The 15844-nt window shown below is 42.6% G+C and overlaps 1 protein-coding gene across 2 annotated transcripts in view; it reads left to right on the forward strand.

Moving 5' to 3' along the window:
* Positions 1 to 15844, forward strand: part of LOC110521100 (ryanodine receptor 3) — a 266242-nt gene that overhangs the window by 36971 nt on the left and 213427 nt on the right. For both annotated transcript variants that reach the window (XM_090233224.1, XM_036976224.2), the window contains exon 2: positions 4103 to 4222. In XM_090233224.1, the coding sequence (XP_090089350.1) occupies positions 4103 to 4222 (120 nt within the window). The remainder of the gene's footprint in view (positions 1 to 4102; positions 4223 to 15844) is intronic.

Raw genomic sequence — 15844 nt, forward strand, 5'->3', positions numbered from 1 at the left:
TGTGGAGATGTTTTTCAGCGCCAGGGACTGGGAGACTAGTCAGGATCGAGGCAAAGATGAACGGAGCAAAGTACAGAGAGATCCTTGATGAAAACCTGTTCAAGAGCTCTCAGGACATCAGACTGGGGTGAAGGTTCACCTCCCAACAGGACAACAACCCTAAGTACACAGCCTAGACAACACAGGAGTGGCCTCGGGACAAGTCTCTGAATGTCCTTGAGTGGCCCAGCCAGTGCCCGGACTTAAACCTGATTGAACATCTCTGGAGAGACCTGAAAATAGCTGTGAAGCAACGCTCCCCATCCAACCTGACAGTGCTTGAGAGGATCTGCAGAGACTATTGGGAGAAACTCCCCAAATACAGGTGTGCCAAGCTTGTAGCATCATACCCAGGAAGACTTGAGGCTGTAATTGCTGCCAAATGTGCTTCAACAAAGTACTGAGTAAAAGGTCTGAATACTTATGTAAATGTTATATTTCAGTTTTTTATTTTTAATGAATTAGCAAACACCTGTAAAAAACTCTTTTTACTTTGTCATTATGGAGTATTGTGTGTAGATTGATGAGGGGAAAAAATGTTGAATCAATTTTAGAATAAGGCTGTAACGTAACAAAATGTGGAAAAAGTCAAGGGGTCTGAAAACTTTTCAAAGGCACTGTATGTGTGGCCCACAAATGAGTTGTGTTTTTTTCTCTCGATTTGGCCCTTACACTGATTGAGTTTGACACTCCTTTCCTACATAGTGCACAACCTATGGACCCTGGTCAAAAGTAATGGGCTAGTCATTCAGAAGGAATTGCTGCCAGGACTGGAGTGCCTTGGCCCGGACTCTGGGCCAGCATCATTGTTTTCTGCCTGTAATCCACTGAGAGGGAGAGAGAGGGCTGTGCTATAGGTTAATTAAGACATCAAACTTGCTTCCGGAGAGTTCTCGGGCCAAGTCTGTCGAGCCCCTGGTGGGCCCCCTCTGGACATTTCACTCGAGGGGAAATCACTCAGACCTCAAGCCTCTGTTATGGAGTGTAACAGTAAAGTACATTACAGTCAATTATGGATTACTATGAACAATATTCTCATGTTTATAATGGCATTGTTAAGGATTTTTTTTGTGGGGCAAATCATTATGAATATTATTCCCATGCTGTTGCATGATGCTGTTGGTGTGAAACTAAGCATCAGTTGTGGTGAGGAGAGCACAGGGATTCTATTAAATGACTAATATGTAATTATGTGGTTGAGAGGGTCAACAGACATAGGCTGGGTTTCAGATGCTATCCTATATGGGATCAGAGGTGCAGGGTTTAATTTAAGGTATAAGCTGGTGTAATTGGTGGGAACTGATACCAGACAGGATTACCTCATCAGGTAGATGAGATGAGAGGCAAAGTGACTCCAAAACAATGCTGCTACACTGGCCTAGCTACTGCAGCTCCAGCTGTGTGAGGAGGGCTGGATCCAATGAATTATTGCCGCTCGAATAGAGCCAGAGAGACAGAACCATAGCAACCCTCGGCTCCGATTAATGTGAGACGTGATCTGGCAGGAGAGACTGTGAGAGAGAGAGAGAGAGAGAGAGATGGAGGCCCGTCAGTAAAAATGTCAGAGACACAAATCAATATCTGTGGCCTGTGTGGGAGTTGCCAAGGAAAACAGAAAGAGAGAGATGGAGTGATTGTAGGATCTTCCACTTCCGCAATAAAACCAGGGTCATATTCATTAGGAACGAAACGGAAACAAGCTCCCAAAACGGAGAGGGATTACCTGAATTTGTCAATTCAAAAATGCTTGTTCTTGTTTGCCGTTGCAAACCGTTTTGCTACGGTGTCGGTGGGCACTGATGGACATGACCCAGGTCTCCTTGAATCAGTTAGATAATGGAACCGGGTTAAAAACAAGGTTTCAGAACCTAGTTTTCATGGGTAATATATTTATTCTGGCAATAGAAGGGCTCTAACTTTTTTGGGGGGGCTTTTTGATGCTGTTTTTGATGCAACTACCAATGGGTTATCCTTTCCAGTACTTTCTAAACGCTTTCCACTGATATGATTATATATACTGATAAAACGGCTGATTCCATGAATTATTCTGTACTTGTTCTTACGATCCTCTCATTCATAAATCTTGCATGGTCCTGCTCAGCATAATGACCCTCCAGCACTTGATGCGTTTTGCAAGGGTGGAGAAACCACGGTCTCATAGACTAGACGTAACATAGTAAATATAAACCCATGACACTCAAATTAGTATGATATGTTACGTTTGGTATGGTTACATAAGACAGAATGTTACTTAAAACCTCTACAGGATCGGTGGGTCCCCTGCGGTAAGGTTGAGCTAACGTAGGCAAATGCGATTAGCATGAGGTTGTAAGTAACAAGAAAATTTCCCTGGACATAGACATATCTGATAATGGCAGAAAGCTTAAATTCTTGTTCATCTAACTGCACTGTCCAATTTACAGTAGCTACTACAGTGAAATAATACCATGCTATTGTTTGAAGAGTGCACAGTTTTGAACTTGAAAAGTTATTAATTAACCAATTAGGCACATTTGGGCAGTTTTGATACAACATTTTGAACAGAAATGCAATGGTTCATTGAATCAGTAAAAACATTGCACATACACTACTGCCATCTAGTGGCCAAAATCTAAATTGCACCTGGGCTAGAATAATAAATTATGTTCTTTCTCTTGCATTTCAAAGATGATGGTACAAAAAATAAATAAAAAACAGTTGTTTTTTTCTTTGTATTATCTTTTACCAGATCTAATGTGTTATATTCTCCTACATTCCTTTGACATTTCCATCAACTTCAAAGTGTTTCCTTTCAAATGGAAACACAGAATATGCATATCCTTGCTTCAGGTCCTGAACTGCAGGCAGTTAGATTTGAGCATGTCATTTTAGGCAAAAATGTAAAAAAAGGTGTGAATTGTCTCTTACATACTGACCACACCGCTCACGTTGCATGCGCAAGCGTTGCAAAATACACGTACACACACATGTTATTCAGTCATTGAACCCACATTGCTCGCGCGCGCCAACGAGCATCTGGGTGCGAAGCGCTAAAATAGAAGTCAGTTCTATTTGTGACGCTGAACGCAGTGCAAATCCTGCCTCTCCTATCTCCTCATTAATTTATAGAAGCAGATACCCACGTGCCATCTCCTCATTGGTTATACCCACGTGGGTGATTGAAAGATGAACTGAGGTCAGTCGGTCGTGGTAATACACCTATGAAAATTAGATGCCAATTGCCATATAAAGTCTAAAGAAGAACAGCCTGGAAGGAGGAGAGATGACTAGAAAGGATTTGGTTGAACGTTTTATGTGTGGATTAATTGTCGGAGTAGAGGACCTTGTGCATTTCAGGTAAAATAACAACTCAACGTTTATATCCCAGGACAGATTAGCTAGCAACAGCAAGCTAGCTAAATAGGACAAATTAGCTAGCTACTGCAAGCTAGCTAAATAGGACAAATTAGCTAGCTACTGCAAGCTAGCTAAATAGGACAAATTAGCTAGCTACTGCAAGCTAGCTAAATAGGACAAATTAGCTATCTACTGCAAGCTAGCTAAATTGCCATAAATGTTTAATGCTTTTCTACCTGTTCCCAAATGAACATACTTTGTTCAGAGTTTGTTTTGATATTTCAACCTGCTTATCATGATCACGTTTGGTGTGGGGGGACACCAAACGTTTGGGCATGGTGTTAGGGCATGGTGTTGGGCATGGTGTTAGGTGTTCCACTGAGATGGGTGACCTATTTAAACCCATTATCAAGTGTCTGGCTTTCTCTCCTAGTCTCCTTTTCTGATGAGAAAGAGCTGGACTGATAAAAGTATAAAAGCTAGCAGGCATGATGACAGTATAGCAAGTACAGCTGAGCAGAAAACAAACTAAAAGAGAGTACAATTAGCTGTTTTGCTTGTGTCGTTATTCTCTAAAGTGAAGAGAGGCCTTGTTAGACTACAGGTAAGGAAATGCTTCACCCTCGTTTGCTTGCATTTAGGCAATAGTGTTGTTCAGAATCTTAATACTGTCTCCTCTCCTCTCCCCTCCCCTTCTCTCCTATCATGTCCTCTTCTCCCCTGAAAGGATGACGAGGTGGTGCTGCAGAGTGTCGCCACCATCCAGAAGGAGAATCGCAAGTTTTGTCTGTCCGTGGAGGGACTCGGAAATCGACTATGCTTCCTAGAACCTACATCTGAGGCTAAGGTGAGTGGAGAGTCTCTCAGTGCTTGGTATGGACTGGTTTTGACGGCATTTAAATACTTTCAAACTCTCTTTCATTATTTCCGGTGTTATTAAGCATTCATACAAAAAGATTGACACCTTAGAGGCAAAATAGTCTCATGTGAATCTATTTTGAGTCTGACTCCACACCATATTCCTGCTTGGTAAATGGCTATGATAACCCCAAACAGGTACATACTGCTTTAGAATGTCAATCAGCAACAGACACTATTATATAGAGTTCTAATCTAACGGACCAACCATTTACATTGAGAATAGTTGTTTGTTGGAAATCTGATTCTGATTCTATTCTCTGAAGTGTGTTATGTGAATGGTTCTAGAATCCTGTGACACAGCACCATGACAACAGCAACATTCTCTGAACCCACTGAACTTCTCAAGCTGTCCATCAGGGAATAAGCAGCTGGTTCAGGGAATGGGGATAAGGAAGTTAAAACACATTAGCCTGGTTCCCAATCTGTTTGTGAGGTATAGCCAATGAGTTAGCTATAGAGCACAAACTGATCTTGCACCAGGCTAAAACTACATTACATCATGAAAGTCTTATCTTTCTTCAGAAATGAGCATGATAAGAGGTTTTCGGAAATTGGAATACAGACCCACTCATCACAGAACATTGACTTGAAATGGAATAGCTGTTCTAGTCAGTCTTTTTCTATGGTATTCATTACATCTTGTACATACAGTACATACAGCACATACAGTACATACAGCACACAGTACATACAGTACATACAGCACACAGTACATACAGTACATACAGCACATACAGCACATACAGTACATACAGTACATACAGTACATACAGCACACAGTACATACAGCACACAGTACATACAGTACATACAGCACACAGTACATACAGTACATACAGCACATACAGCACACAGTACATACAGTACATACAGCACACAGTACATACAGTACATACAGTACATACAGCACACAGTACACACAGTACATACAGCACATACAGTACATACAGCACACAGTACATACAGTACATACAGCACACAGTACATACAGTACATACAGCACATACAGCACATACAGCACACAGTACATACAGCACATACAGCACACACAGCACACAGTACATACAGTACATACAGCACATACAGCACACAGTACATACAGTACATATAGTACACACATCACATACAGTACACAGTACATACAGCACACAGTACATACAGCACATACAGCACACAGTACATACAGTACATACAGCACACAGTACATACAGCACATACAGCACACACATCACATACAGTACACAGTACATACAGCACACAGTGCATACAGTACATACAGCACACAGTACATACAGCACATACAGCACACAGTGCATACAGTACATACAGCACACAGAACATACAGCACATACAGCACACAGTACATACAGTACATACAGCACACACATCACATACCGTACACAGTACATACAGTACATACAGCACACAGTACATACAGTACATACAGCACACAGTACATTCAGCACATACAGCACATACAGCACACAGTACATACAGCACATACAGCACACAGTACATACAGCACATACAGCACACAGTACATACAGCACATACAGCACACAGTACATACAGTACATACAGCACACAGTACATACAGCACATACAGCACACAGCACATACAGTACATACAGCACATACAGTACATACAGTACATACAGCACATACAGCACACAGTACATACAGCACACAGTACATACAGCACACAGTACATACAGTACATACAGCACATACAGTACATGCAGTACATACAGCACATACAGCACACAGTACATACAGCACACAGTACATACAGCACACAGTACATACAGCACATACAGCACATACAGCACACAGTACATACAGCACATACAGCACACAGCACATATAGCACATACAGCACACAGCACATACAGTACATACAGCACACAGTACATACAGCACACAGTACATACAGCACATACTTACAAAGTTGGTGTCTAATAACTTCTAATTGTGCATGGAAACTTTCCCAATTTGCAATTAACTCACAAGATCAAGGCTCCGGTTTCACTGAAAAGGACATTCTTAAAAATGCCTGGGATGCATTTTCTCACATTTATTGTGTGTATTCAGAGATATTACTGCAGATGAACTGACTCACAGACAGTGAAAGGCTGCAGTCAGTGATGATATAGAAATATGTGACTCACCACCTGGATTTGGTCTAATGTAGCAACCTTTGAATTTCTGTTTTTAACGTCGGATAAAAGTTGTAGATTCACTTTTGAGAAAACCTTTTTTTCAATGTTTTGGTGCGACTATTTGAGAGACATTCTACACCCATTCAGCATGTTAACACAAACGCAGTTGAGCAGGTAGATCACACTGGATATGATTACACTGATTACAGTCCCTCTATCTACGATTACACTGTGATTACAGTCCCTCTCTCTATGATTACACTGTGATTACAGTCCCTCTCTCTATGATTACACTGTGATTACAGTCCCTCTCTCTATGATTACACTGTGATTACAGTCCCTCTCTCTATGATTACACTGTGATTACAGTCCCTCTCTCTATGATTACACTGTGATCACATTCCCTCTCTCTATGATTACACTGATTACAGTCCCTCTCTCTATGATTACACTGATTACAGTCCCCCTCTCTATGATTACACTGTGATTACAGTCCCTCTCTCTATGATTACACTGATTACAGTCCCTCTATCTATGATTACACTGATTACAGTCCCTCTCTCTATGATTACACTGATTACAGTCTCTCTCTCTATGATTACACTGTGATTACATTCCCTCTATCTACGATTACACTGATTACAGTCCCTCTCTCTATGATTACACTGTGATTACAGTCCCTCTCTCTACGATTACACTGTTATTACAGTGCCTCTCTCTATGATTACACTGATTACAGTCCCTCTATCTATGATTATACTGATTACAGTCCCTCTATCTATGATTACACTGATTACAGTACCTCTCTCTATGATTACACTGTTATTACAGTCCCTCTATCTACGATTACACTGTGATTACAGTCCCACTCTCTATGATTACACTGTTATTACAGTCCCTCTCTCTATGATTACACTGTGATTACAGTCCCTCTATCTACGATTACACTGTGATTACAGTCCCTCTATCTACGATTACACTCATTACAGTCCCTCTATCTACGATTACACTGTGATTACAGTCCCTCTATCTACGATTAAACTGTGATTACAGTCCCTCTATCTACGATTAAACTGTCATTATAGTTCTCTTTGAGAACTGTAATCATAGTGTGGCAAGGAATAAGTTAGCCCTAAATATTTCTAAAACTAAAAGCATTGCATTGGGACAAATCATTCACTAAACCCTAAACCTCAACTATATCTTCTAATAAATATTGTTTAAAATGAGCAAGTTGAGGTGACTAAACTGCTTGGAGTAACCCTGGATTGTAAACTGTCATGATCAAATCGTAATGATGCATTAGTAGCTAAGATGGTGAGGAGTCTGTCTATAATAAAGCGTTGGTCTACCTTCTTAACAACACTATCAACAAGGCAGGTCCTAGAGGCCCTAGTTTCTACCTTTTAAACAACACTATCAACAAGGCAGGTCCTACAGGCCCTAGTTTCTACCTTTTAAACAACACTATCAACAAGGCAGGTCCTACAGGCCCTAGTTTCTACCTTTTAAACAACACTATCAACAAGGCAGGTCCTAGAGGCCCTAGTTTCTACCTTTTAAACAACACTATCAACAAGGCAGGTCCTACAGGCCCTAGTTTCTACCTTTTAAACAACACTATCAACAAGGCAGGTCCTACAGGCCCTAGTTTCTACCTTTTAAACAACACTATCAACAAGGCAGGTCCTAGAGGCCCTAGTTTCTACCTTCTTAACAGCACTATCAACAAGGCAGGTCCTAGAGGCCCTAGTTTCTACCTTTTTAACAACACTATCAACAAGGCAGGTCCTACAGGCCCTAGTTTCTACCTTTTAAACAACACTATCAACAAGGCAGGTCCTAGAGGCCCTAGTTTCTACCTTTTAAACAACACTATCAACAAGGCAGGTCCTAGAGGCCCTAGTTTCTACCTTTTAAACAACACTATCAACAAGGCAGGTCCTAGAGGCCCTAGTTTCTACCTTTTAAACAACACTATCAACAAGGCAGGTCCTAGAGGCCCTAGTTTCTACCTTTTTAACAACACTATCAACAAGGCAGGTCCTAGAGGCCCTAGTTTCTACCTTTTAAACAACACTATCAACAAGGCAGGTCCTAGAGGCCCTAGTTTCTACCTTTTAAACAACACTATCAACAAGGCAGGTCCTAGAGGCCCTAGTTTCTACCTTTTAAACAACACTATCAACAAGGCAGGTCCTACAGGCCCTAGTTTCTACCTTTTAAACAACACTATCAACAAGGCAGGTCCTAGAGGCCCTAGTTTCTACCTTTTAAACAACACTATCAACAAGGCAGGTCCTAGAGGCCCTAGTTTCTACCTTTTAAACAACACTATCAACAAGGCAGGTCCTAGAGGCCCTAGTTTCTACCTTTTAAACAACACTATCAACAAGGCAGGTCCTAGAGGCCCTAGTTTCTACCTTTTTAACAACACTATCAACAAGGCAGGTCCTAGAGGCCCTAGTTTCTACCTTTTAAACAACACTATCAACAAGGCAGGTCCTAGAGGCCCTAGTTTCTACCTTTTAAACAACACTATCAACAAGGCAGGTCCTACAGGCCCTAGTTTTGTCACACCTGGACTACTGCTCCGTTGTGTGGTCAAGTGCCACAAAGAGGGACTTGGGGAAAATTACCATTGGCTCAGAACAGAGCAGCACGGCTGACCCTTAAATATACACAGTGAGCTAGCATCAATGATGTGCATGTCAATCTCTCATGGTTCAAAGTGGAAGAGAGATCGACTTCAACCACTACTGTATTTGTGAGAGGAATAGACATGTTGAATGCACCGAGGTGTCTGTCTAAACTACTGGCACACAGCCCGGACACCCATGCATACCCCACAAGACATGCCACCAGAGGTCTCTTAGTCCAGAACAGACTATGGGAGGCACACAGTACTACATAGAGCCATGACTACATCACATCAGTTAACTGATGCAAGCAGTAAAATTAGATTTAAAAACAGGTAGAAATACATCTTGTAGAACAGCGGGGACTGTGGACACACACAAAGGTACAGACACAAGCATATGCACACTCACGCTATCACACACTCTCTACACACACGCACATTGTTATATTGTTGTATTATACATTTTGTATTGTAGATTTGTAGTGGTGTAATAATGTTATATAATGTACTGTTTTATATTTAGTTTTGTAAGTGTCTAATGTAAGTGCCTTAATGTGTTTGGACCCCAGGAAGAGAAGTTGCTGCCTTGGCAACAGCTAATGGGGATTCCTAATAATACAAATACAAATTGCACATCTTTCTTCCCTGCCTGGGTGTCCTATATCACACTGTTCTCCCTTCATCTGTCTGCCCTCCCTGGGTGTCCTATATCACACTGTTCTCCCTTCATCTGTCTGCCCTCCCTGGGTGTCCTATATCACACTGTTCTCCCTTCATCTGTCTGCCCTCCCTGGGTGTCCTATATCACACTGTTCTCCCTTCATCTGTCTGCCCTCCCTGGGTGTCCTATATCACACTATTCTCCCTTCATCTGTCTGCCCTCCCTGGGTGTCCTACATCACACTATTCTCCCTTAATCTGTCTGCCCTCCCTGGGTGTCCTATATCACACTGTTCTCCCTTCATCTGTCTGCCCTCCCTGGGTGTCCTATATCACACTGTTCTCCCTTCATGTCTGCCCTCCCTGGGTGTCCTATATCACACTGTTCTCCCTTCATGTCTGCCCTCCCTGGGTGTCCTATATCACACTGTTCTCCCTTCATCTGTCTGCCCTCCCTGGGTGTCCTATATCACACTATTCTCCCTTCATCTGTCTGCCCTCCCTGGGTGTCCTACATCACACTATTCTCCCTTAATCTGTCTGCCCTCCCTGGGTGTCCTATATCACACTCTTCTCCCTTCATCTGTCTGCCCTCCCTGGGTGTCCTATATCACACTGTTCTCCCTTCATGTCTGCCCTCCCTGGGTGTCCTATATCACACTGTTCTCCCTTCATGTCTGCCCTCCCTGGGTGTCCTATATCACACTGTTCTCCCTTCAGATCATGGGAATGGGTTAGATGAAGAGATGTTGCCTGAGCTGTCCACACACTGTCAGCACTTCTCCCGTCTCCATTGATCAAGACACGTTAACACAGAACAGAGACAAGGGGAAGTGTGTGTGTGTGTGTGTATGTATGTATGTATGTATGTATGTGTGTGTGTGTGTGTGTGTGTGTGTGTGTGTGTGTGTGTGTGTATGTGTGTATGTATGTATGTGTGTGTGCGTGTGTGCGTGTGTGCGTGCGTGCGTGTCTGTGTGTGTGCGTGTGTGCGCGTGCATGTGCGTGTGTGTGTGTGTGTGTGTTGAGTCCTATTATTTTGTTTCACACACCTGTTTCCATCTTTCCTGGCAGGAGACAGCTTGGTAAATATGCTTTGTCCCAGGTGTCTGGGTCTCTGTCAGGGAAGCTGTTGTTCATCACACCTTTAAAAGAATAGTTATCCCAGAATGCTCTCTTTAATAAAAGGAAATTCACGGTCTGGCACCAATCTATCCTTCTATCCTTGTTGAGCTCATATAATATATTTTATATTTCGTACAACACCATTTTCTTCACTTGTACATCCAGGAAGTAGCTCCTCTCCACGTACGGTATTCTATAATTCCCGATCCTCCCTTACCTCTGGAATAATCACAAAGGGGTAGGGAGTGAAAACAGGAGGGTATCTCTCCAGGAACAGGGTTGGAGTTAAAACCTACAGGAGGGTTTCTCCCCAGGAACAGGGCTGGAGTGAAAACCTACAGGAGGGTTTCTCCCCAGGAACAGGGCTGGAGTTAAACCTACAGGAGGGTTTCTCCCCAGGAACAGGGCTGGAGTTAAACCTACAGGATGGTATCTCTCCAGGAACAGGGTTGAAGTGAAAACCTACAGGAGGGTATCTCCCCAGGAACAGGGCTGGAGTGAAAAACTACAGGAGGGTATCTCCCTAGGAACAGGGTTGGAGTTAAAACCTACAGGAGTGTATCTCTCCAGGAACAGGGTTGAAGTTAAAACCTACAGGAGGGTATCTCTCCAGGAACAGGGTTGGAGTTAAAACCTACAGGAGGGTATCTCCACCGGAACAGGGTTGGAGTTCAAACCTACAGGAGGGTATCTCTACAGGAACAGGGTTGGAGTTAATACCTACAGGAGGGTTTCTCTCCAGGAACAGGGTTGGAGTTAAAACCTACGGGAGGGTATCTCTCAAGGAACAGGGTTGGACTTAAAACCTACAGGAGGGTATCTCTCCAGGAACAGGGTTGGAGTGAAAACCTACAGGAGGGTGTCTACCCAGGAACAGGGTTGGACTTAAAACCTACAGGAGGGTATCTCCCCAGGAACAGTGTTGGAGTTAAAACCTACAGGAGGGTTTCTCCCCAGGAACAGGGTTTGAGTGAAAACCTACAGGATGGTGTCTCTCCAGGAACAGGGTTGGAGTTAAAACCTACAGGGGGGTTTCTCTCCAGGAACAGGGTTGGAGTTAAAACCTACAGGAGGGTATCTCCCCGGGAACAGGGTTGGAGTTAAAACCTATACAGGAGGGTGTCTCCCCAGGAACAGGGTTGGAGTTAAAACCTATACAGGAGGGTGTCTCCCCAGGAACAGGGTTGGAGTGAAAACCTACAGGAGGGTATCTCTCCAGGAACAGGGTTGGAGTGAAAACCTACAGGAGGGTGGCTCTCCAGGAACAGGGTTGGAGTGAAAACCTACAGGAGGGTATCTCTCCAGGAACAGGGTTGGAGTTAAAACCTACAGGAGGGTATCTCTCCAGGAACAGGGTTGGAGTTAAACCTTCAGGAGGGTATCTCCCCGGGAACAGGGTTGGAGTTAAAACCTATACAGGAGGGTGTCTCCCCAGGAACAGGGTTGGAGTGAAAACCTACAGGAGGGTATCTCTCCAGGAACAGGGTTGGAGTGAAAACCTACAGGAGGGTGGCTCTCCAGGAACAGGGTTGGAGTGAAAACCTACAGGAGGGTATCTCTCCAGGAACAGGGTTGGAGTTAAAACGTAGAGGGCATCTCTCCAGGAACAGGGTTGGAGTTAAAACATAGAGGGTATCTCTCCAGGAACAGGGTTGGAGTTAAACCTACAGGAGGGTATCTCTTCAGGAACAGGGTTGGAGTTAAATCTACAGGAGGGTATCTCTCCAGGAACAGGGTTGGAGTTAAAACGTAGAGGGTATCTCTCCAGGAACAGGGTTGGAGTTAAACCTACAGGATGGTATCTCTTCAGGAACAGGGTTGGAGTTAAATCTACAGGAGGGTATCTCCCCAGGAACAGGGTAACACTGCAGTATACCAATAATAAAAGAAGATGGCCTTATTCACATCTACGATCATTTTACCTTTCCCAAATTCTAACCCTGACCATCAAGGTGTGGAAACACAGAGCTGACCTTTGATCAGTAGTTAAAGGTCCTCTGTTAGAACAGGAATATGTAGTATTTCATTTGAAACGGGATGTAGTAACACGACACAGTATACAGCATATCGAGAAGGACCGGATCGGGTTGTACAATGTTACCCTTTAGTGTTGCTTAAACTACAGTAAGCAGACCACAGTTCTCAATTTATGAGACTTCATGGTATTATAATAGTGTGACCACCATGGCCGAGCTCAGCTCCCTGGACAGAGACCAACGGTACCCTGAGCCACACTTTGAGCCAGTAGGATAATTGGTACTTTAATTTGAATTATTCATGAAATAAAATAGAGGAGAAATCCAGTTTAAAGTATTCCAGCTACCGTTGGATAAGGTCACATGACGTTAGGAGAAATTCAGTATAGTGTGTTCCAGGTACCGTTGGATAAGGTCACATGACGTTAGGAGAAATTCAGTATAATGTGTTCCAGCTACCGTTGGATAAGGTCACATGACATTAGGAGAAATTCAGTATAATGTGTTCCAGCTACCGTTGGATAAGGTCACATGACATTAGGAGAAATTCAGTATAATGTGTTCCAGCTACCGTTGGATAAGGTCACATGACATTAGGAGAAATTCAGTATAATGTGTTCCAGCTACCGTTGGATAAGGTCACATGACATTAGGAGAAATTCAGTATAATGTGTTCCAGCTACCGTTGGATAAGGTCACATGACATTAGGAGAAATTCAGTATAATGTGTTCCAGCTACCATTGGATAAGGTCACATGACATTAGGAGAAATTCAGTATAGTGTGTTCCAGGTACTGTTGGATAAGGTCACATGACATTAGGAGAAATTCAGTATAATGTGTTCCAGCTACCGTTGGATAAGGTCACATGACATTAGGAGAAATTCAGTATAGTGTGTTCCAGGTACTGTTGGATAAGGTCACATGACGTTAGGAGAAATTCAGGATAGTGTGTTCCAGGTACTGTTGGATAAGGTCACATGACATTAGGAGAAATTCAGTATAGTGTGTTCCAGGTACTGTTGGATAAGGTCACATGACGTTAGGAGAAATTCAGTATAGTGTGTTCCAGGTACTGTTGGATAAGGTCACATGACATTAGGAGAAATTCAGTATAGTGTGTTCCAGGTACTGTTGGATAAGGTCACATGACATTAGGAGAAATTCAGTATAATGTGTTCCAGCTACCGTTGGATAAGGTCACATGACATTAGGAGAAATTCAGTATAGTGTGTTCCAGGTACTGTTGGATAAGGTCACATGACGTTAGGAGAAATTCAGTATAGTGTGTTCCAGGTACTGTTGGATAAGGTCACATGACGTTAGGAGAAATTCAGTATAGTGTGTTCCAGCTACCGTTGGATAAGGTCACATGACATTAGGAGAAATTCAGTATAATGTGTTCCAGGTACCGTTGGATAAGGTCACATGACATTTCTGTCATATTTTTGTCACAGTGGGGACTGTGAGGACACACACACACACACTCTGACAGACATATTATTTTTGTTGTATGGTTTCTATATGCTTGTATTTTAAATGTGTGTGACTGTCCTTGTCTATCAGTGTTTAGTGTTTAGTGTGACTGTCCTTGTCTATCAGTGTATCAGTGTTTAGTGTGACTGTCCTTGTCTATCAGTGTATCAGTGTTTCAGTGTATCAGTGTGACTGTCCTTGTGTATCAGTGTTTAGTGTGACTGTCCTTTGTGTATCAGTGTTTAGTGTGACTGTTCTTGTCTATCAGTGTATCAGTGTTTAGTGTGACTGTCCTTGTCTATCAGTGTATCAGTGTATCAGTGTTTAGTGTGACTGTCCTTGTCTATCAGTGTTTAGTGTGACTGTCCTTGTCTATCAGTGTATCAGTGTATCAGTGTTTAGTGTGACTGTCCTTGTCTATCAGTGTTTAGTGTGACTGTCCTTGTCTATCAGTGTTTAGTGTGACTGTCCTTGTCTATCAGTGTTTAGTGTGACTGTCCTTGTCTATCAGTGTATCAGTGTATCAGTGTTTAGTGTGACTGTCCTTTTGTATCAGTGTTTAGTGTGACTGTCCTTGTGTATCAGTGTTTAGTGTGACTGTCCTTGTCTATCAGTGTATCAGTGTTTTGTGTGACTGTCCTTGTCTATCAGTGTATCAGTGTTTTGTGTGACTGTCCTTGTGTATCAGTGTATCAGTGTTTAGTGTGACTGTCCTTGTCTATCAGTGTATCAGTGTTTAGTGTGACTGTCCTTGTCTATCATTGTATCAGTGTTTAGTGTGACTGTCCTTGTCTATCAGTGTATCAGTGTATCAGTGTTTAGTGTGACTGTCCTTGTCTATCAGTGTTTAGTGTGACTGTCCTTGTCTATCAGTGTATCAGTGTATCAGTGTTTAGTGTGACTGTCCTTGTCTATCAGTGTTTAGTGTGACTGTCCTTGTCTATCAGTGTATCAGTGTATCAGTGTTTAGTGTGACTGTCCTTGTCTATCAGTGTATCAGTGTATCAGTGTTTAGTGTGACTGTCCTTGTCTATCAGTGTTTAGTGTGACTGTCCTTGTCTATCAGTGTATCAGTGTTTAGTGTGACTGTCCTTTTGTATCAGTGTTTAGTGTGACTGTCCTTGTGTATCAGTGTTTAGTGTGACTGTCCTTGTCTATCAGTGTATCAGTGTATCAGTGTATCAGTGTTTAGTGTGACTGTCCTTGTCTATCAGTGTGTAGTGTGACTGTGCTTGTCTATCAGTGTATCAGTGTATCAGTGTTTAGTGTGACTGTCCTTGTCTATCAGTGTTTAGTGTGACTGTCCTTGTCTATCAGTGTTTAGTGTGACTGTCCTTGTCTATCAGTGCATCAGTGTTTAGTGTGACTGTCTTTGTCTATAAGTGTATCAGTGTGTAGTGTGACTGTCCTTGTCTATCAGTGTATCAGTGTTTAGTGTGACTGTCCTTGTCTATCAGTGTTTAGTGTGACTGTCCTTGTGTATCAGTGTTTAGTGTGACTGTCCTTGTCTAT

This window comes from Oncorhynchus mykiss, chromosome 4 (assembly GCF_057628025.1).
Source record: "Oncorhynchus mykiss isolate SJ-2025 chromosome 4, ASM5762802v1, whole genome shotgun sequence".
Lineage (NCBI taxonomy): Eukaryota > Metazoa > Chordata > Actinopteri > Salmoniformes > Salmonidae > Oncorhynchus > Oncorhynchus mykiss.